The following is a 22,974-nucleotide window of genomic DNA, read 5'->3' as shown; positions in this document are numbered from 1 at the left end:
CCCGCAGCTCTCGTATGGCACAACCCGAAAGGATCGCGGCGGCGGCGGCGGCGCGGTGAGAAGGGCATGACGGGAAATGTAGTTCAAGAGCCCGGATGCCGGCGTACGCAAGCCCGCCGGTGGCTTTTAGAAAAAAAAAAACCGCAGAAGGGTGTCTTTGCTTTGCCCTGGAGAGGCAGCGAGAGGGTGACGTGTCAGCTCGTTAGGGGCGTGTGCAGAGGAGCAGCTCTAACCTTGCCTCAGGTTGAGGGGGAGGGGCCATGCAGCCGCCCCTGAGCGTGCCGTTGACGGACGTGGTAAGTGACGCGGGTAACCGCCACTCTCTCCCCGCGCGAGGAAGGGGTCGCCGTGAGGGGAGAAGGAAGAGGAAGAGAGGGGGCTGGGGGACGGTCGCGATGCTGCCATGGGGCTCCTCTGCCAACAAAACAGTGCCTCCTTCCTGGGGCATAAATTTAACTCTGGAGTTGGCGTGGCCAATGAGAGGATTCCCCCTAGTTTATTAACCCCTCCATCTCCCCCACCACCAAGAATATGGAGTAAGGCGGAGGAATGTAATAAGTGAACCAAGACCTGGAAGACAAAAGTTCAAATGCCTACAGGGCCATAAAGTTCACATTGGGCCAGGCATCGTCTTCCAACCTAACCTACCTCACAGGGTCGTTGTGAGGATGAAATGAGGAACCGTGACTGCCATTTTTCTTTTTTCCTCCTTTGTGGATTCGTAGGGTGGGATATAAACGTGATGGTGAAGGAAAAATCCAGCCTGTCCACGCCCAGTTCTGAGTTGGGGTAAAAAAAAAAGAACACCAGCCCTAAAGTAGGTACAGAGTAGGTACCACTCTGGCAGGAAGGTAAATGGTGTTTCCGTGCATTGCTCTGGTTTAACCAGAAGCGGCTTAGTCATGCTGGCCACATGACTTGGAAAACCTGTCTGTGGACAAACGTTGGCTCCCTCGGTCAGTAAAGTGAGATGAGCGCCAGAACCCCAGAGTCGTTCGCGATTGGACTTAACTGTCAGGGGTCCTTTACTTTTTACTAGGGTTGCAATAAACGAGATGGCATGTAATACATATAAGATGCAACCTTAAATAATGATCAAATAAAGCAGTTATGGATTACATGTTAATAGGAGCCAACAGAAGAGGCCTGTTGTGGCTATGGCCAGCATTTGTTGCACACTTTCCGCACATAGATACTAAATGAGCTTCCCTTAGCAGATGGGAAACTGGAGAATTTGGACATTAATATATAAACATGGTGTCTAGCACAATTTTCCTTGAGCACAGTTGCACCTTTTTTATTCAGTCTTAAGATTAACAAAATGTCAACTAGCTTTTTGTGATTGCTGTCATGGCCTTCTCATGAGACTGGATCTGAGCATTCCTGAGCACTCAAATCTCAGTTTGAGTCCAGTCCTGCATCATATTTCAATTCCATTGTGAAGTAGAGGTGTACTGTATTAGTTTCATCTTATAAATGAGGTTCAGCACATTAACAACATACCGTTTTGATGCATGGAGAGTAGAATTGAGTGTTAGGCATGGGCCACACTCCAATCACAACTTGTGAAAATTTACAACCAAAGCAGCAGCACTTCATACTAACTCAACTTTTTCTTACCCTCCAAATAGGTCATCTTAGAGACTATGGACATACTTTTTAGAATAAGAGGAGGTCTTGATCTGGCATTTCAACTTGCCACTACTGATGGTGAGTCTTCATATCAAACACTGTGTTACAAAATTATTACTGAAACCAATATAAGGAAAATATTTCATTTTAACCAGATTGGCATGGGCAATAAGTTTTTGGTGGGTCTAGGTAGGAATATTTTTTAAGGCTCCAGGTACAGTTGCAATGCTTTGTTAGCACAACAGCAGCAGTGGGTCGTTTTGCACTATAACTTTCTCTGGTTTTGCATCAGCATATAAACATAATACAAAGCAGCAGAAAGTGAATGAGCCAATGTTGGTTTTATGGGCAGCATCCAAAGTTGCTTCTGTAAGACATAAACCAGAAAATCAGCACAAGCACTTGTGCCTCTGATTTGTTAAGTGGTTTGCTTGAAAAATTAGTTGAAGCTGAGTGATTCCATCCTCCTTCCCAAGTAAAGGATACCACAGAACAGAAGGCAGAGCACATACTTTGCATGCCAGAGGTTCCACATTCAGTCCCTGGACTATTTCCCTTTAAAAAGGTGAGATAGCAGATGATGGGAAAAACTTCTACCTAAGATGCTGGAGAGTGACTACCAGTCAGACAATAATGAGGTAGATGGGCAAGTAGGTCTGAGGCAGTTTTATGCTTTCACTTTAGCAAATAGTTTTGACAACTAAAGGAGATTGAATTTCTGTGGAAATAATGAAGCTTCAAATAAATGTGTTTTAAGAATATGATGGCTAAAGCTGAAGTGGCTGTCTATAGGGTACTTTTCATATACTAGTTTACTGGGCTCATTTCATTACGGTGCACTGCTAATTTTAAAAGCAGAATTGAAATGTTTATCCTGTTTTGTATACATCAAGCAAAAGTTTGCAACATATTGCTCAATAATAGCAAGTGATTCCTGAGTCACTTTTAGGAAGCATATGGACTGTTGTTAGTTGGTCATAAGCCTATATTTCAATTTGTACTGCTTGTGTAAAAAATCTACATTAAAAAAAAAACTTCTTATAAGTCGTGTGTGTGTGTGTGTTGGACAGGCTAACATGAGTGACTAGGCTGCAGAAGTGTCAGTGACTCCTCTGCTCTGTGGTTTGCTGCTATATGACTGGGGATGGAATTGTCCTGTAGGAGAATGTTGAATGGTCACTTTAAATGTAAAGGTTCATCATTGTTCCACCTGATGTGTATGTCTTTAAGGGGCCAGAGCAGATAACGAGACCCAGTCTTACAGCTGTGAAACATAGCAGGTGCTGCTGAGTTGTGTTAATCAAGCTGTGGCAGCAATTGGGTATAGTATATAAGGAGCAGCACCTAGCTCTCCCATTATCCTGGGGGATGGGTTGGTAGTTGGGTCTGGTTTGTTGTTGATGTATCTAGTGTATAAGGAGTTTTTGTTTTTGTAATTAAAACCTTGTTTAAGCTATTTTTTAGTCCCTTTTTAATGCATGGTCTCCCCAGCAAACTCTCTGCAGCGCTACCATACTGCAAATAGCCAACAGAGAATTGTAGAATAAGTGCAACATTCTTTGGCATGACATCAGATGTATTAATGAAAATCATATATAAAAGTTAGGTCACATGTATGCCAAAAGGGGCAGGTTTCCAAAGTTCCCCAAGCAGCTTACGCCATTGTTTTTTTGCTCCTTTTGTGAGGAAGTTCTTTAATTTTAAACCTTTACTTTCATTGAAAAATCACAGCTTCTTGTCATACACAGTGAGAGAGTGAAGAATTACTATTTCTTTTTGTTCCATCATGCTTCAGAATATTTAAAGTGTGCAACTATCTCCCCAGTTCCTTTCATCTTCTTTGTTTTCTCTGTGTGCTTTAGATTCGTCAACAAAAGAGGCACTGAAGTATGTTTTCAGTGATCTTTCAGCCAAACTGGCTTCAGATGTGCTGGTATTCAGAATCTGTCACAGCTCGGTGTATCTGTGGCCAAATAGTGGGAAAAATTCAGTTGCAACAGAGCTTACAGATGATTCCGCATGTAAGGAGATACTACGATTTATTCAGTGAGTATAGCTCAACAAAAATAAGAATGATTTTTGAGGGTTCTTATAGTATACTCATTTCTCAGTATAAGTTGATTTTATTACTGTTTTTCAGATTTGAGCAGGAAGATGATAACAAACGCAGGTTTTCAAAAAAGAAAGATAAAAAGTTACAAGAACTGGTATGTTTACCTTTCCTTGCTATGACTTTGTAGAACTGAGTGAGTGAAACCATTGTGACATTTTTATAGCCAAATCATGCATTTGGTGTAAATGCAGAAGTTTACACATTCAGATAAAGTTTTTAAATCACATCTGTGATTGTTGACTTGCAGATCCTAACATGTTCCCAGCAGATCTGCCTGCAACAGATCATAGCAGTCCTGCTGTTTTGATATAATACTGCACTAGTGGATTGATCAGTCAACTCAACCCCCTACCCCACCTCCTTGCAAGTCTGTGGGCCAAATTAGAGGAGATGGTAGATACCTTTGTCTCTTAATTTCTTTTAAATGCAGTTACGGGGCACCTAATTTGGATTGGAACTGTGATGCTTGGAGGAAAAAGGTGTTTAACCCTTTTAACATGGTCAATTTTAAGAATGATATTTTCCTCCACAAAAAATATTTTGTGCTTTGTTAAGGAAAACAAGGGCAGTAAACTGCACAGCTTGCACATTTAAATTTTTATTATTTACAGCAACCTATAGTAAATATAGATCTTATGCTGGAAATGACAACTTCGTTAGATCCTCTTTCTCCAATCATTGAAAAGGAGAGCAGGGGGCATCACTACATAAGCATGACCTTGCCAGTTGATGCTGTTGTCTCCGTGTCTCCAGAAGAAGTGTGGCGGAAGTAAGTAGATTATGTATAAATGATGTGCTTGAGTTTTTCTATTGTATGATCTTTGCATATTTATCATGCGAAGGTGGATATATCTCTGCTGAATTTTATAACATCCTTAAATCTACAGTTGTAATAATTAGGGCGAAAAGAAGTGTGCTGAATTGTTATCTTGTTACTCAGAAAAGTAGATGCCCAAGAAGCAGATTGTTCAGAAAGACTGAAATACCTAAAGGTGTGCATTACATAACCCAATGTTATAACTAGAGGTTATGCACTTGGAAATAAATTAAAATCTTCTGGCAGGGTATAGTTATCTTCATTGGGCTTGAGAGAAGTAGTATTTCAGCTACACCATGATACGAGAAGAAAAAGGCACAGTGTTGGTAAACTTTGGGTAGTGCTAGTTTATATTTATGCATACAAAATGTTATAAACCCTTTAAAAAGTTGCTTCAAGCCTAAGCAAGGAAGAGATAGTATGCAGTACAATGTAATCCTGCCATGTATTGCAATGGAGCATGCATCCTCTGTTTTCAATATATAGACTGCCATTTATATAAATATTAAACTGACTAGGTGCCAATAGGCAGGCTCATTTTACTCTTATATATGTGCCAGTATGTCATTATTGAATTTAAACGAGTAGTCCTCAATCTGTATTGGTTTCTTTCAGTTGATTCCTGATACGGTCTCTGTCTGCCATATCAAAAGCTGCTGATAAATCTAAAAAGGCGACAAAAAGCTGTTTAGATGTATCCTAAGTTTTTTATTAGACTCTCTAATCTAAAACATTGACCAATGTGCAAAATCCCCTATCAATTCTGTCATCTTGAGCACATGCTCCATGCCTTCTTTCGCATATGCACACTCACCGGTCAATTCTTATTAACCCCAGTATTTATGTATAAAGTGTAGCAAAGCAGCTTATTAAGGGACTTTCTCTCCATCTCTTGAAGAATACACATAGTTTGAGAGTAAGAAAGTAATTCTGATTTTCTGGTGTTCTTAAATAGTTTCATCAATATCTTGCAGTGTACGAAGTCTCCTGGTGAATGCGATTCATACACAGCTAACTGATATGGAAAAGTGCATTTTGAAATATATGAGAGGAACAACTGTTGTGGTGCCTGAACAATTTCATTTCATGCTACCAGGAAAAAAACACCTTGTAACAGTCTCATATCCTACAGGCATTTCTGATCAGCAATTGGAGACTTACAGACAGGTACCTTATGTTGAAAGATTGTTTGGATGGTGATGACCAAAACACGGCATAGTTAATAGTATTACTTTATATAATTATTAATAAAATATAATATTAATAAAATATAGTTCCCTTTATTAAACTAAACTGGCCTTTAAAAAGTTATGTTAGGTTCTATGTACTGAAGTTCATTACTATCAAGTGGCCTATGTCTACTGCCATAAGAGATTATGATGTATACTGTTTTTCCGACTATGATATTTTTAAAATAGCACAAGAGTGGGGGACTGTTTTCAGCTTGAAGGTCACATCCCTCCATAGGAAACCTTCCTTGGGCTGCATGCTGATGCTGGGTGTGTCCAAAGTGAGTGGATCAAGTGGATATAACTCAGGTGCTTACCTTTGTAAAATAGGGTACCTCACAGCCATGCAGAAACCAGTTTTCTTCATTCACTTTTGCTTCTCCAACCTCCATCCAGTTAAGCAAGAGGAATTATGCAGGAGACCTTCCAGCCAGGCAAAAGTCTTCAATAAATGTATGGAGCACATCTGGTGGGGGTGTGGCCTGAGAAGAGTGGGTGTGTCTTTTCTATATACAAAGTGCTCTGTATTTGCACAGGGATTCCTTATAGTGTGTGCTGGGCACTCAGTACAAACAAAGGCAGACATTGCAATATATGTGTGTGGCTACTGCCAAAAGCTGTAGTGCAGTATTGCTCCCTCCTCTGGTAACATGCACAGAAATGAAGGATGTGTAATGTGATGTCATCAAATTCCAAGCTTTCCCTTTTCCTGCGCTATTTCATGGGTTGCTTTTGGGGGGTGAGAGAAAGTTGGAGCGTGATGCAGCCACATGTTTTTTCCTCTACATATTATCCAGGCAAAGAGAAAGAAGAAATGCTAGGTTACTGGATTCCGTGTCGTCCGCACATCTCTCACACCATCTGGTTCTTCCTTCAGAGAATCTGGGTGGCTTGAAATCTGCAAAGGCTTTTCTGTTCTCTATGGATACACTCTCTCTCATTTTTACCTTGCTTTTAGGAATTACATAGACGGTTTAATCTACCGTTTGACAGACCTTATTTCCGAAGGGCTAATGCCTATCATTTTCCAGATGAACCATTCAAAGACGGGTATCTCAGGAACCCACATGTACATCTCAACCCACCTGGTATAGAGTCTGGGATGGTGAGTTTCATTTGTACTTGCTCTCATCTAATGGCCCAATAAGGAAACAGGTACATATGCTGACTGCATTGCAAGAGAACTGGGAGGCTCTTCTTGGGAATTTCAGTTAAAATTTTGTCATCGATGGTTCTTCCTAGTGCATGCATACTAAGTGGTATCCTAGTTCCTGTCCCCTAATTTGCAAACAAATTCGCGGTCTTCTACTGGGAAATATACTGGCAGTATTGAAAGGAAAGGGGGGACAGCACAGAACACATGATGGGACTAGCTGCTCTTAGACAGCTCTCCCTGGACTTCTTTCTCAATGGCTGTTCCACATGGCTATTAAACACTTTATGACAAATTATGAAGAATTACTACCTGATTCTGCTTGCTTTCCTGTTGGCTCTCCATCCTTTCTTCCCTTTAGTAGCATATTGTTGTTGGTTTTTATGGCCCCCAGAAATCTTTAATAAAAATACTTTTAATAAAATTAGTAACAGCAGCAATAAAAATACCAATTTGAAATACAAAATTACTATCATAATAATATTCTGAACCTGACATGCAGGACTACAATGTGCTTTTTCTTTCCTACCCAGGTATATGTGGTATATGGCACATATAGTTACCATCATTACATGCAGGATCGTATTGATGATAATGGCTGGGGCTGTGCCTATCGGTCTCTACAGACTATATGCTCATGGTTCAGGCATCAGGGATATATGGACCGATCAATACCAACACACAAGGAAATCCAACAGGTACTGAAGACTTCCAGGTTTGGGTTCCTTGAAAAACAACAGCTCCCAGTGGAATTGTATGTTTGGGATAGCTCACCTACACTTACCAGACTGTATGCAGTTTGACATTTCTGAAGCTTTCATTTTGAATGATTGGGTGCTCCACTTTTTGTTTGTGCCCCATCACTGCAGCACTGAGCTGGCAAACCTGTGTCTGCATTCCACTTTAGATTGGAAATGGACACTCACGTGATAAAAGGCTCCTGCATACACCATGTTGGGCAGAAGGATCCTAGTCTAGCCTAAAATTACAGTTACATACATTTTCTATTTTGATATTTATCATATACTGGCTAAAAGCAAACTTTATTATGGCAGGGACAGTTTTGGTGTCAGATGTAACATCTTAAGTCAATTTTAGCCTAAGAAGCTTTTCCACAGCACACCTTATGTTAATAAAATTGCATATCAATTGTGATGAATAATTATTTAATTTTGTAAAGATATTTTCCCCTCTTTACCCCGTTTCTAATAAACCAGATTTAAAATAGTAGTAGACAGGTAAATATTATTATTATTATTATTATTATTATTATTATTATTATTACAGTTATGGTACAAATGACTTGTTACTTTTGTATTTTCGTTTGTGGTGGTTCCAAAGGCTCTAGTTGATGTTGGAGACAAGCAACCAGGATTTGTTGGATCACGCCAATGGATTGGTTCTATCGAAGTGCAGCTTGTACTGAACCAACTCCTAGGGATAACTTCAAAAATACTCTTTGTCAGGTAGGAATACTCATGGGGAAAACTGAGGAAGGGCTGCAGCTCAGTGGCAGAACACATGATTTGCATGCAAAATGTTCCAGCTTTAATCCCCAGCATCTCTTGGTAAAGCTGGGAATTAACTGCTTCTTGAAACCCTGAAGAGCTGCTACCAGGAAGTGTAAACAATACTGAACTAGATGGATCAATGGTCTGACTCAGTGTATGGTAACTTCCTCTGTTCCTAATTTCTAACAAAATGGCTCAAGAATTGGGAGAAGAAACAAGTGCCTCAGAGGATGAGCCACAATACCAAAGCACAAATCATAGAATACACCATTCAATGACAGATAAGGCACCAGATTCCATGTTAACAAAAAGAAGAACAGTCAGCACCTGAGTGGATAGCGATTGGATATTTTGTCATTTAATGACCATTATGCTCATTATCAAGAGACTGTAAAAATATATTGATTCTGGATTATTTTGTTTATGGTGGTCAACTCTAAAATGGAATTAAAGACAGGACATTTTATTCAATAGTAATTTCATTCTGGACCAAATACAACATTTTTACCACTGATATAATACTATAACCTTTGTAAAATTGATTCCAGTTTCGAGGTAAAAAAATATCCTAATGTTATTTTCTGTCACTGTTAGAAGCAACATACAATTTACTTTAGATTTTTATTATTGGGACTGACAGACATAGCAGACATAGAACACCTTGAGATTTCCCTTTAATGTGTAGTTTATGTGCTGTTTTAAGTGATTGCAAAGAGAAAAACCAAGCTAGATAAGTTCCTAATTTGTGTTATGAAGAGTGCAGCTTAATACACTGACCTGTATGCTGTATAGTTTCATGAAGATTATATAACTATTGGTAACTATTTGAAGTAGAGACATCACCTTGCCAACAAAGGTCCGTATAGTTAAAGCTATGGTTTTCCCAGTAGTGATGTATGGAAGTGAGAGCTGGACCATAAAGAAGGCTGATCGCCGAAGAATTGATGCTTTTGAATTATGGTGCTGGAGGAGACTCTTGAGAGTCCCATGGACTGCAAGAAGATCAAACCTCTCCATTCTGAAGGAAATCAGCCCTGAGTGCTCAATGGAAGGACAGATCGTGAAGCTGAGGCTCCAATACTTTGGCCACCTCATGAGAAGAGAAGACTCCCTGGAAAAGACCCTGATGTTGGGAAAGATTGAGGGCACAAGGAGAAGGGGACGACAGAGGACAAGATGGTTGGACAGTGTTTTCGAAGCTACCAACATGAGTCTGACCAAACTGTGGGAGGCAGTGGAAGACAGAAGTGCCTGGCGTGCTCTGGTCCATGGGGTCACGAAGAGTTAGACACGACTAAACAATAACAACAACAAACTATTTGTCATAGGTGGCAATGCCAATATCATTCCTTCCAATACAGTGGTGCCCCACAAGACGAATGCCTCGCAAGACGGAAAACTCGCTAGACGAAAGAGTTTTCCATTTTGGAGGTGCTTCGCAAAACGAATTTCCTATGGGCTTGCTTCGTAGGACGAAAATGTCTTGCGAGTTCCTGCGGGGGTTTTTTCCTTCCCCCCCCCTTTTTCTAAGCCGATAAGCCGCTTATCCGATAAACCGCCAAGCCGCTAATAGCGCTAAGCCGCTAAGCAGTCAATGGGCTTGCTTCGCAAGACGAAGAAACCGCTAGACGAAGAGACTCGTGGAACGGATTCTTTTCGTCTTGCGAGGCACCACTGTATTTCTCTAGTGAAAATAGGAAAGTCCAGTATACCATTTATCTGTTGAAGTACTTAAAATGAGGTGGTTTTTTTCAACTGAGAATACTACAACTTACACATTACCAGTAGTTCTGACTACCGTGTTTTCAGGGGAATGCATTGCAACACACCATAGGTGGGTACTGCTGAAAGCAATGCTCAAAACACAGGTCGGGGGGAGGCAGAGGGGGCTCAGTCTTTTGTGACGTTACTGCTTTTAGCAGGCTGTTGTGTGCATGATTGTGAGGAATATAATGGATTGGAACTTGTGGCTTTTATGAACCCCCCCACCCCCAATTTAAGCACTAGTTGAAAATGATGACATTTTTTTCTTCTAGCCAAGGGTCTGAGCTGGCTTCTCAGGGAAGAGAACTTGCTAATCATTTCAAGACTGAGGGAACACCAGTGATGATTGGTAAGATTTTAAATACCACCCAATCCACATTATCCCAACTTTTCTATTCTAAATATGCTACTGACCCTTTAAAAGCAGTGTGTTGGCTTTGGAGATTCAGGTTACTTTCTTAACCCCTATCTTGGGACTGTGCTACTTTAGCACACAGATAAGGGATTGATTGTTAAATGTTTGAATGTTCTGCAACTATTTTTTCTGGGAGAAAATAGCACATCCAGGAAAAGCTGCTTCTACCAACATTTTCCTTTTTATAAATAGACACCTTTCAGTCATGTGATCCTCTATTTGCATTTTGAGGTGATGCAGTCTTGGAAAGAGCTGTATCATTTGAGAATTTGGAACACATGGCTTAGAATGTAAAGCTATGTCTGTGGCAACTTTTTTTTCACTACTGACATGTTGAGTCTATTAGTTCAATGTTCCATTTCCTAAGAACATCTAAGCTATTCCTGAGATATGTTTTTGCTGGTCCTTACTGTCTAAGAAATCTGTTATTCAGAATAATGACCCTAACTTAGAAACTGAAAAAGAATATTATTTCCCCAATTGTTTTTAAAGTCTGCAGGATATACTTAATGATTTCCCATCTGGGAAGCTATAAATTGAGTAACTTCTTTTAGACTGCAGTCCTATCCTATGCACACTTTTCTGGGAGTGGACACAACTGGACATCCTTCTGAGTAAACACACATAGGAATGCAGTGTTTAAAAGCAGAGCTTGTCAGGAATCTTTAACAAAAACCTCTATCACCACATGATTGTGAATCATGGTCTTTCTTTTGTTTACCTTGCTTTTTAGATAGCTTTGAAGTGGCTTAACAGCAGTAAAGAAACATCTGGCCTGTGATTTATTTTTATTTTTTATCCCGTGTGCGGCTCCTTAATGAAAAAAGATCTTCTGGAGTCTTAAGCAAGATAAGAGCCCCTGTAGGTGACCTTCATCCACTAGTTGTTTTTGTCCCATCTTACTTTGGAAAGTAAGTCTAATTAAGTCCCACCTTAAGAAATAAGATGGGGCTTAATTAAACTTACTTTCCAAGAGACCTTGTAATTATCCATACAATTTGAATGTCTTCCTTGCCCTCTGTTTTCACAAATGGCACCTGTGGCAAAGATGTACTGCACCCAGGCATATTTTCAGATGATTTCCACATCAGCTGCCAAAGGTGTCTCCTGTAATTTTAGACATTCTATTCAGTTTCCAGGGTCCAAGGTTGTAGAAGAGGGAGTGGGAGCAAAATGATTCAGTTCTCTCAGCCCCAATTTGAACATCACAAGAGTGGTGCTCTTCACATGGTGGAACAACACAACTTCCATTCCCACTAATGGGATAACACAACTTATGAGCTGGATAGTGTACGTCAACATCCAATAAGATAAAGGACCTACTTTTACAATGTTATGCTTTAGCCTATGTTTGTCCACTTGATGTGCTCTTATGTCAGCCTCCAGAGACAGAAAATGCAGTGTTCACTTGTTCCTTTTTTCATCTGTTCAGCACATTGTTCTCAACTTGCTGTTGACACTAAAAAAAAACCCTGTTTTATGCAGATGTTTCATACTGTTTGGGCATTTTTTTTTTTAGACTTCCTAACCTCTAGAAAAGACTTTTTTTTAAGGATCATACATGATGTTTTCTTATCAGTTGTTTTGAGTGGTTATATTGCTGAAAACAAAACAGAGTGCAATTCTAAATATACTTACTAAGGAGTAAGCCCCATTGAACACAACTGGAATTCCTTCTCAGTTAACTCATTTTATTTTCAGTCCTGTGCATGTTTCTCTATAATAGCTTATTTCCTGCACAGTTCCATTTTGTTTTTGTTTTTTAATAATATTTATTAAAGATTTTCAAATATAACAAAAAAAAGAAAAACATCCAAATTTAAGGCCTTATTTTCAATATCATCTTTCCAGGACTTCCCCCTCCCTACCCCCTCTTGTATTCCAATTCTTTCAAATAGATTCAACAAATTCTTACCCCAAATTTTAAAATTATTATCATTAACCCAATTTAAAAAATATTTTCCCATCCCCTAAAATCGACCTGTTCCCTTCCACGAGTTCCCCTCTTTAATATAAGATACAGATTAACATAAAAGAATTAAAAAAAGAATAAAATATAATTTAACACCCTTTGGATTCTAAATTTCCCTCCCCCCTTTCCCGGTTGCGTTCCCAATGTCCATCAAATCCACTGTCTCCTGGAGCTCCCACATCTGAACCATAATCTAAGCCATAATCCTTCACCAGTCCGCTTTGCCGTCTTTTTAGTAATCTTTACCGTCTTTTAATCATCTTTAATTTCAAATGTCCAATCTTAGAAAGAGTCTATCTTCCAACTTTGTCCAGTTCTTGTTTTTCTTGTTGTTCTTGATGTTCTCTCTTCTCTTTTTTTTTCTTTTTTCCCCCTGCTCTCCTGCACAAATGTTCTAATTCCAAAAAGCTTGTAATTCCTCTACAGAGGCTTTGTTATTCAGGAACAAAACATTACGTCAAGTCCCTTCCATTCTTCAATAGATAAATCTATTGTCTCCTTTAGTGTGTAGACCTCTGTAGACAAAATAGTGTTCCATTTCTGCAGTTTCCCAGGAGATAAAATGTCCGATTCAAATTCCATGCCAGCGATACTTGTAATAACCCACAGCTCCTCTAGAGGGATTATAGTAACTCAGTTTCATTCCCGATCTCACCCACCAGTCAAAGTAACTTATTATTCCTTGTTTTAAACAGTTTATATCCAATTTATAACAAATGTAACCAGCAAAGTCCTCGTAACAAAGTTCTCTTTTTGTTCTTCAGTTTTGGCAGCTCCTTTGACAGCTGTCAAAACCTCTATTTCTCCTCTCCAGGCGCTCTCACGGATCGCTCCCGGGGCTTCCGGGGGGGGTTATATTTTAATTCACATTCCACTCTTCTCCTCCAGCCCAGCTTATAATTTTCCATCGCGAAATTAATATCTTTATCAAAAGAAAAGGTTGCGCTCGATCTTAGTTGTCAGGTCCTTTGCTTTAGCTCCTCTACAACAGGGGGGAGGTTGACTTCCTTTTTATACCTCCCCCGCTCGCTCCGAATTTAAGAAAAAAATTATTCCCCTTTTTAATCCAAGTTCCAATTACTCACGGGTTGTTCTTTTAAGTCCAGATTTTCAATGGAAGAAGTCAGCGCTCTCCGCCAAATGGCATGCGGCTTCGCTCGGCAGGGGAAGCGGAGGACTCACAGCACCACCCCCCCCCTGTCACCCGCTCCGCAGCCTTTAAAAAGGCTCCTTCGCGTGGTCGGGGGGGGGCGCAAACGGTGCCAGCCGAGTCACCATGCCCATGGGTTTCAGCGCCCATGGTTTTTAAGGGTCCCCGCGTCGCCAGCGCGGTAGAACCCAGCCCCTCCCGAGCAGACTCCCTCCGGAGCTCGGAGGGAGTCCGCCATTCGGCGATGGCGCCAACCCGGCCTTTGTCCAGTTTTCTTCTACCATTCATTTCCACGAAAGGCTTTTAGAATTGACTTTTAGATGTTCAGAAATGAAAATTTCCTGCTTGACTTCAGAGGATCATTTAAAAGTATGATTAGCAAATGATATTTTTGTCTTTGAATATACTGTCTTACCTCTCCATCTTCTTTCTCTCCTCTTCTCTATTCAGGTGGTGGAGTCTTGGCTCACACAATATTAGGAGTAGCATGGAATGAGATCACAGGGCACATAAGATTTCTGATCCTGGACCCACATTATACCGGAGCAGAGGATCTGCATATTATATTAGAAAAGGTGAGACTCTGCCTTCACATTCCAAATGCATATGTTAATACTGAAAGGGAACATTTTGTGACATGTTTTTAAAAAGTCTGCGATTCACTTCTCTATCATTAACCATGACTTTTTGCTTCATCTTTACCTGACAAATGGTGATGTAACTGTATCTTGTTTGGAAACAAGCTATCTTCAAACCATTGTTTATGAAGCTGGTTTGTTGCAATAAGCCATGCTTAAGATTTATTACAATTTAGGCTTCAGACATAATTTTAAACAATAGTTAATCAAAAGTGGGTGCAAAAGTTTCCAATCTGGCCATGATGGGGAGAGAAGAGGAATTGCAAGCCTAGGTTTCCTGCTGCACATTCCCAACAGAGCTGAATAAACCAAGAGGTGTTTCGTTATCCTTTGTGTGTATGAATTAGTAGAACAAAACCTCTGACATTCATATCAATTTTACTAAAATGCCAGCTATTTTATTAGAAGCAACAGACTTAATAGTGTATTGTTTTTCTTCCATACAGGGCTGGTGTGGATGGAAGGGTCCAGATTTCTGGAACAAAGATGCTTATTATAACCTGTGTCTTCCTCAACGACCAAAAACTATTTAAATGGCTATTTAGATGATCATGGTGAACTACCGGAAGTTCTGTAAATACATATAGGTACACAAACACACTTAAGCGGTGATTATTTATTTTACCTTAACATAGTATTATGTTGCTCACCACCTGTTAAAATAAATATGCTAATCCAATATATTAGAGTCCAAATAATGGGAGGGGGGGTTCAAATAAAACCTGACTATTAAACATTGTTATTTCCTAATAGCTGGCTTTTCTGCATTTATAATCTGATCCTAACAGTGCAATCCTATACATCTGTTCAGAGTATACACTGCTCAACAAAATCATGTACATTTTAATCCTCTGTTTGAACATTGGTTAAAGGTAATTGTAAAGTGGATCTTGGGACCTCATAACAATGCTAATTTTTAATATACCATCTTTGTTCCTCTGCACTCCTTGAGTGTGTTTGTGTGTATATATGTGGAGCATTTGTTGTGGAAGGAACAAAATACCAATCACAAAATCAGTGCTAGATGTCACATAGTTACTGGGGGCATAGATGGTAGAAAGAGAGGGCACAGTTTATACATATATATATTTTATTGTGTTGAATACAGGAATTAATATTTTTTAAAATCTTCTTCAAGAAGCAACCCATTCTCCTTCTTAGAAGGCACTGTTCAAAATATTTGGTTTTGAGATGCAGACTTATTTCTTTGTAAAGTTCTTGGTGTTCACACGTCTTCTTGCAGTAATTGACTTTCACATGACATCGAAGACTTCATCTTTATTCTATTTAAATGCAAAGAGAATATTTGTATTTCATATATAAATCGTGCATCTGAATTAAGCATTTGCTAACCTATACATAGCACTCGGTTTCAGCTTGGCATATCTCAGTCTTAGAAATCAGTTTTGTGGGAGGTAGTTGCTTACTCCCACTCCCTTTGGCAGCTTAGATGCTCTCCCCCCACCCCTTGCATACAGATTCACCATGGCAAGGTTGTTACAGCTTTCTTTTCTGTTTAGAACATTTTATGTCATTTTTCCAACTTATATGAGCAGTCAGCATAATGACCATAGAGAGTTTTTAAACAAAAAAAATCCCCTTAGAACTTTAACAAAACAAAACAAAAGCAACGCTTGAACACACAGAACAAATCATCCAATTAAAATGAGTGGAGATGACCAGGTATACAGTAGCAGCATAAGAACACAATAATATGGCTATGAACTGTAAACATTTTTAAAAATTGTTTGGGACTGTGTTCTCAAAATGTCAAGAGAGGCTGCGGTAGCCTTTAAAAGAGAGTTGAGAAGGTATGGGCAGGGGTACCTTTACCTTTTGAGAAGGCCTAGGCAGATACGTGAAATACCTGTTACCTGTCCTGGAAGGAGCCCTTCTCCTTAATTCTAAGTGCATATTGCTGTGTGGTGAGGAAATGACACTTGGTATATAATGTTATATAAGTGTGCAATCTGTATTCCTCACATTGGAGGAGGTAATATTAAATGGGTGCTGTTTAAGGAGGACGGATAGGGTTCCTAGACTGGGACAGTAATACTAAACACTCTTACTAGGAATTTCCACTAAAATCGAGTGGGCTTTCTTCTGAGTAAGCCTGTTCAGGATTAGGTTGCATAACTAACAGTATCTGAAATATATTTTGTACTTGCACTACTGTGATTGAAGTGTCCTAGGGCAGGGGTGAGAAACCTTGGGCTCAGGGGTCAAATGTGGCTTTCCAGGCCTTCCCGTCTGGTCCTGGGGCTCTCTCCAGGCCACACAACACACCAGCTGTGCTTGATCTCAACCCCACCCTCCACCTGAGTGTTTTTGCATGGCTGGAACATGCCCTTGAACTCTGGTTTCTTGCTTGCCAGGTTAGAGGGGTGTGGGTGTGTAAGCTAGCCTACTATACAAATGAATATGTCCATTTTCACTGTGCCTGTTTGATACATCTTTTATCAGATAGAAGTTGTGTCAGATAAAACATTGTGCTTTGAAGAAGCTGCCTTGTATCTGTTGTCTAGTGAAAGCTAAATGCCATACCATTTGATCTCCTCCTCTTCTTGCTTATGGATCTCTTGTTTTCATATGCTCGTTTCTGTCTTGCCTCTGTGTCTTTAAGCAAGCTGTCATCATGCAGAGAGTAACTAAGCTGTGTTATTGCTTTCCTGTTTTGAATGTTTTTCATTTTCCTGAGGAACTGTGCACAGTCCAAAAATCCAAAAGCCCATGCAAGGTCTTCTGCTGTTTCACCATTCTTATTGCACAAGCTAAGAAAAGAGAATTAAAACAAAATCAATACATTTGACTGAATGATCAATAATAATAAAGTAAATAATAATACTATTTTTTTATTTATACCCCGCCCTCCCCAGCCAAGGCTGGGCTCAGAGCGGCTTACAAGCAATAATAAAAACAAGATGAATGATTACAACTTAAAAACAAAAATAAAATACATTAAAATAATGGAACATTAAAATATTAAAATGTAGACTCATCGCAGGAGGAGAAGGAAAAGGAAAAAAAAAGAGAGGGGGGGAGGGAATCAAATTGGCTCCAAGCCAAAGGCCAGGCGGAACAACTCTGTCTTACAGGCCCTGCGGAAAGAAATCAGATCCTGCAGGGCCCTGGTCTCATGAGACAGAGCGTTCCACCAGGCCGGAGCCAGAGTTGAAAAGGCCCTGGCTCTGGTTGAAGCCAATCTAACTTCCTTAGGGCCTGAGACCACTAGGGTGTTGTTATTTATGGACCTTGGGGCATACCAGGAGAGGCGGTCCTGTAGGTACGAGGGTCCTAGGCCGTGAAGGGCTTTAAGGTCAAAAGCAGCACCTTAAATCTGACCCTGTATTCCACCGGGAGCCAGTGCAGCTTGAAAAGCACTGGGTGAATGTGCTCCCATGGCAGAGACCCCGTGAGGAGCCTCGCTGCAGCATTCTGTACCCGCTGGAGTTTCTGGGACAGCTTCAAGGGCAGCCCCGCGTAGAGCGAATTACAGTAGTCAAGCCTGGAGATGACCGTCGCATGGATCACTGTGGCCAAGTCGGGGCGGGAAAGGTAAGGGACCAACTGCTTGATGTGGCGAAGGTGGAAAAATGTCATCTTGGCTGTTGCTGTAACTTGCGCCTCCATGGAAAGGGAGGCGTCAAGGATTACACCCAAACTCTTAACGGAAGGCAATGGCACTAAACGGGCCCCCGCAAGAGAAGGGAGGTGGTCCCTCATCCCCATGCCATCCGGACCCAGCCATAGGACCTCTGTCTTCGAAGGATTTAGTTTCAATCGGCTCCCACAAAACCATCCAGCCACAGCTTCCAAGCATCTGGTCAGTGTGTTCAGGGTCGAGTCAGTGTGGCCACCCATCAGCAGATAGAGCTGAGTGTCATCAGCATATTGGTGACAGCCCAGCCCAAAGCTCCGGATAATCTGGGCAAGGGGGCGCATAAAGATGTTAAAAAGCATCGGGGAGAGAATTGCGCCCTGCGGCACTCCACACACCAAGGAGTGGCGCGACGACATTTCCCTCCCTAGTGCCACCCTCTGTCCCCGACCAGAGATAAAAGAGCACAACCAGTTACGGGCTATGCCCTGTATCCCCACGTCTGCGAGGCGGTGGTCCAGAAGATCATGATCGACCATGTCAAAGGCTGCTGACAAATCTAAAAGGATCAGCAGTCCTGACCTGCCTCGATCCAGTTGTCTACGGAGATCATCTGTTAGGGCAACCAGAGCCGTCTCCGTCCCAAAACCAGGACGGAAACCGGACTGAAATGGATCTAATGCCGATGTTTCTTCCAGAAACCTACCAAGCTGTTCAGCAACCGCTCTCTCAATTACCTTACCCAGGTATGGAAGATTTGAAACTGGCCGGTAATTGGATAGGTCTAAGGGATCTAATGAAGTTTTTTTTAAGAGTGGACACACCACTGCTTCCTTCAGTTCCCCTGGGAATGTCCCCGTGTCAAGGGACAAATTGATAATTTCAACCAGGGGGGTCTGCGCAACATCTGGACACTCCCTAATCAGCCAAGACGGGCACGGATCAAGGAGGCAGGTGGTGGGCCTACCAACTTGGAGGAATCTATCCACATCATGTAAGATAGAGCTACATGGCTCTGATCTAACTAAGGGTCATGATTGTTATGTTGAAATCAACATGACAATTTAGGCATAGCTAATCTTAAGCCCCCTTGATTTCAGTAAAACTTAAGTATATCTAACTAAAGTATATCGGGACCTAAATTTCCATCCTTTACCAAACTTGCCTCAAAGGCCATTGTAAAAGTTGTGTGCAAGTGATTATTCGTAAATTAAACTGCAATTCGAACTTGTACAGCATATTTTATTTAATCAAAATAACTCCACTGTAATAATTCCCCTCCCCTTGCATTGTTTCCCAAAACTAAAGAGATCTGTAATAGCTATTTTTGTTGTTGTTGCTAACTTTAGGATTCATATTCAAATCTCCATTCACATTTCCTCAATATAAACACCATAGCTTTGTTTGGATACATTATGTGATTAGTAATTGAATTTGTACACTTACTCAATGTCAGCATGACTGGCAACCAGCAAAGTGAGACACTCCAAACTCCCAACTTTAGCTGCCTTGTGAATTGGAGCTTCCCCAATCCAGTCCTGAATAAATAGAGAGGTTTCCTTTTGTAAGCACAGCCATACATAATGGTTGTAATCAGTTACTATAAAAGTGGTGGGGATCTCTAGCGTAGTGCTGTACTACTTAAAATTGCCACAATCTCCAATCCAAAAATCCTTATCTTTAAGGGCACAATTCACAAACCAAGACCAACTCCTGCAACAAAATTAGACATACAGCCCACAGTTCTCTGGATTGGGCCCCACTGGGAAAATATGTGCAATGTAACCAAACTTACTCTCTCCCCAAATAGGGATTTTTTACATTTTGCTATACAATGGCACCTAGTATATGCTAAACCGGAGTACTATCAAAACTATTCTAGCATATCTAGCTTTGCATCAACCTTGTTCATAGTGTTAAGTGTTACACTAGAATGGACAGCTATTGTTTAAGAGGATGGGGTCTGTTGGAACCGGACTGCATTCCTGAAAAATAGAAAACATAATTTATACCTGTTGGTTCAGATTGGCTCCTGTCTGCTGTTGCCAAAGTAGGAAGAAAGCATGTCCTCCACAAGCAGCCAGATGAGCTGGGGACTGACAAAATCCATCAGCAGCTAAATTCACTTCAGTCCCAGCTTCCAGAAGGTGGCTCTGCCCATCAGCCTACAAGTCAGATAAATGTTTGAAACATTTATTGTTCCTAGATGTGATGCTACCCTCAGTAGCAAAAACCAAGGTTCCCAATAAATTATGAAGAAAATGATGGAAGCATTTGCTGCATAGTAGAAGTGTGACTTCTCATTGATCTTAAAAGTCTGTGAGTTTAACCTGCAAGGTTAACATCTAGAAATCTAAAAACACAAGACATTAAAAAGAAAGGCTTTCCAAGCATTACCTCTGTGTTGCAATCCAACAGTAACATTATTTCTTCTTGCCTTCTTCCAGTACACTTGTGGCAAAAGTTGTGGTTGGATTGGTTGACTTCCAGCACAGCTTTACTCTATCCAGTGAATCTAACCCAAGACTAGCAGTGCCAGCTAAAGAACAGAGACACACTCTAGCTGCAATCCCGCCCTCTCTGCCAGGAGCTGTCTTTTGCACGTACACAAACAAGAGCACATGCCACTCGACCCGCCTTGCTGTGTCCTGATTGGCTCCTGCTGTTGCTTTCCCCAAGCATCCTGTGTTTGCTATGCTTATGAGATGGGAGGGAACAGGAAAGACTTATGGCAGGTGGGGCAGCCATGGAGCACAGTACAGCTGGACACGTATCACACACCCACACACTCAGCCACCCGCAGTCTGCCCCCCTCCCCTTGCAGCATCCTCCAGAGAAGAAGGCAGGAAGCAAAACAATCCCTCTGTAATAAGCATTGACATTTCCTTCTGAAGTGGGTCTTGGACAAAATGCATTTGAGATACTTAAGCAAAGAAATAAGGCCAGAAACCAGAAAAGATAATGATGCAAAGCATTAAAACAGTCAACTACCCATAAAGGCACTAAAAAAATTAATAAGCAACACTATAATCGCTTACCTGGATATAGGGAAGGAGGTAGCCAGCTGAGCCTCTCTTAGCAAGGTGCTTCAAAAGAGTGGATGCTATCACAAAGAAGTCTGGCTGGCTGGGTGTCACTGCTCACAAAAGCTCGGAATGAAGGGGCATCCATAGCAGCTCCTCTCTTATTTAAGGTATGAGAAAGCCTATGGGGGAGTGCTTCTTCAGATATCCTGGACCCAGATCATTTCAGCCTTCATAGCTCAATGTTATAGGCATGTTTCTTTAAAGAGCGTTCAGTGGGGCTTAGCATTTATTAGCAAGTGTGTTTAAGATTGCAGCATCAAAAGTTAAAGATTAATACTGAATTGGGCTCAGGACCTCGTGGTAATCAGTTCAATGGTTTGAGAGCTGGGAGTTATACCTGCTAGAACCAGTTAGCCAAGGATAAAGCTATGCTGGGCAGCCTAATAGGAATCTTAAGTTCTATGATCAGCCACAGGCTCTATATTTAAATGCCTTTAAACTGCAGCCTGTTTCTATAATAGGTGAAGCAAGAAGTCTCACAATGTGCTTGGTCATGAAAACACTTGAACCAAATAATTCCATATGCAGAAGATACTAAAGTGGTTCACTACTTCAGCACTGGTGTCTTAAATATTTGAGAGGATCTAGGTGGAAGTAATGAGCAAGAAAATAATTTGGATTGATATTTGTCCATGTTCCAGGAAAATAATGATTAAAAACTAATTGCTTCATATATGTTATCTCTAGTAATCCTTACAACAGCCCAGTGACATAGCTGAGTGCTGTTATTTTCATAGTACATATAGGAAACAAAGAAATAGTGGCTTGCCTAAGGCTGCAAACTGGTTAATGGCTAAGAACCAAACCATAGATGTGGCTAAGATCAGTAAACAGGAACTCAGTCGGCTGAGAAGCTGGGGTTTTCTTCACCCCCATCATTTTCCTGGTTTTAAATTACTGCTTCCTCAAGTTGCTATTTGTGTCCCATGTGGGGGAAATGCATACATAAGTTCATTCTGAATTAGTAAGGGGGGGGGGCTTCCTGACCCCCAGAGACAGTCAATGGTTGCCAAGCACAGGATCTTTCATCCACGCAAGCCAACTCATTAGTTTGGGATAATAGTTGCTCTTGCTACCCTTTGTGTTTCTTATGCCGGACTTGGCTAAAGTATGTTATTATATATCTCCATACAAGTAAACAATAGAACTGGAAACATCTAGAACCACATACCATCTAAATGGAAACCATCTAGCACACTGTACTGACTTAAAGGCAATAGAAGGCATAAAGTGTTTATTCAGATAAGGGAGTTAAGCAAAGAAATATCTAACAATTAGCAACTAAGATACTAAACGGAGATTATTCTTACATCACAATCCCTCACATTTTATTATGGGTGTGTATGCCAATCTCCTGCAGGGACCACTGTAGTATATTCAACACATTAAGTTAAGAGAATAGATTCATGTAGACTGCCCACAGGACTTAATTTTTTTAATTTATAAAAGTTTATCAGGGACGCGGGTGGCGCTGTGGGTAAAACATCAGCGCCTAGGACTTGCCGATCGCATGATCGGCGGTTCAAATCCCCGCAGCGGGGTGCGCTCCCGTCGCTCGGTCCCAGCGCCTGCCAACCTAGCAGTTCGAAAGCACCTCTGGGTGCAAGTAGATAAATAGGGACCGCTTACCAGCGGGAAGGTAAACGGCGTTCCGTGTGCTGCGCTGGCTCGCCAGATTCAGCTTGTCACGCTGGCCACGTGACCCGGAAGTGTCTGCGGACAGTGCTGGCTCCCGGCCTATAGAGTGAGATGAGCGCACAACCCTAGAGTCTGGCAAGACTGGCCCGAACGGGCAGGGGTACCTTTACCTATGATAAAAATTAATTCTAAACCTAGCAAATACATTCACTAAAGTTGTTTGTCCTCAGAAATATTTCCTGTCCCATGCACACATGC

At 41.1% G+C, this 22,974-nt stretch overlaps 2 protein-coding genes across 4 annotated transcripts; one reads left to right on the top strand and one right to left on the bottom strand.

Moving 5' to 3' along the window:
- The first annotated feature begins 73 nt into the window (after positions 1–73).
- UFSP2 (UFM1 specific peptidase 2) lies at positions 74–15,073 on the top strand. Of its 2 annotated transcripts, none has more exons than XM_079990054.1 (12): positions 74–296; positions 1,632–1,710; positions 3,495–3,678; positions 3,773–3,839; positions 4,357–4,514; positions 5,537–5,729; positions 6,750–6,896; positions 7,478–7,642; positions 8,286–8,410; positions 10,492–10,568; positions 14,207–14,331; positions 14,841–15,073. In XM_079990054.1, exons 1-12 carry the CDS (start codon positions 261–263, stop codon positions 14,925–14,927), a joined length of 1,443 nt encoding a protein of 480 aa, XP_079846180.1. In that variant the 5' UTR covers positions 74–260; the 3' UTR covers positions 14,928–15,073. The 2 variants fall into 2 exon arrangements, with proteins under 2 accessions (XP_079846180.1, XP_079846181.1); XM_079990055.1 differs by lacking the exon at positions 74–296 and adding an exon at positions 467–789.
- A 393-nt stretch (positions 15,074–15,466) lies between these two features.
- Positions 15,467–21,010, bottom strand: ANKRD37 (ankyrin repeat domain 37). Of its 2 annotated transcripts, XM_079990080.1 has the most exons (5): positions 20,390–21,010; positions 20,005–20,157; positions 19,439–19,530; positions 16,939–17,165; positions 15,467–15,677 (listed from the first exon to the last, which is right to left on the bottom strand). In XM_079990080.1, exons 1-5 carry the CDS (start codon positions 20,414–20,416, stop codon positions 15,673–15,675), a joined length of 504 nt encoding a protein of 167 aa, XP_079846206.1. In that variant the 5' UTR covers positions 20,417–21,010; the 3' UTR covers positions 15,467–15,672. The 2 variants fall into 2 exon arrangements, with proteins under 2 accessions (XP_079846206.1, XP_079846205.1); XM_079990079.1 differs by lacking the exon at positions 15,467–15,677 and having other exon boundaries at positions 16,239–17,165; positions 20,390–21,009.
- Between the last annotated feature and the right edge of the window lie 1,964 nt (positions 21,011–22,974).

The sequence above is a fragment of the Podarcis cretensis genome (assembly GCF_951804945.1).
Source record: "Podarcis cretensis genome assembly, chromosome: 9".
Taxonomy (NCBI): domain Eukaryota; kingdom Metazoa; phylum Chordata; class Lepidosauria; order Squamata; family Lacertidae; genus Podarcis; species Podarcis cretensis.
The sequence above is the reverse complement of the archived record's forward strand: the minus strand, read 5'-3'. Positions and strand labels throughout refer to the sequence as shown.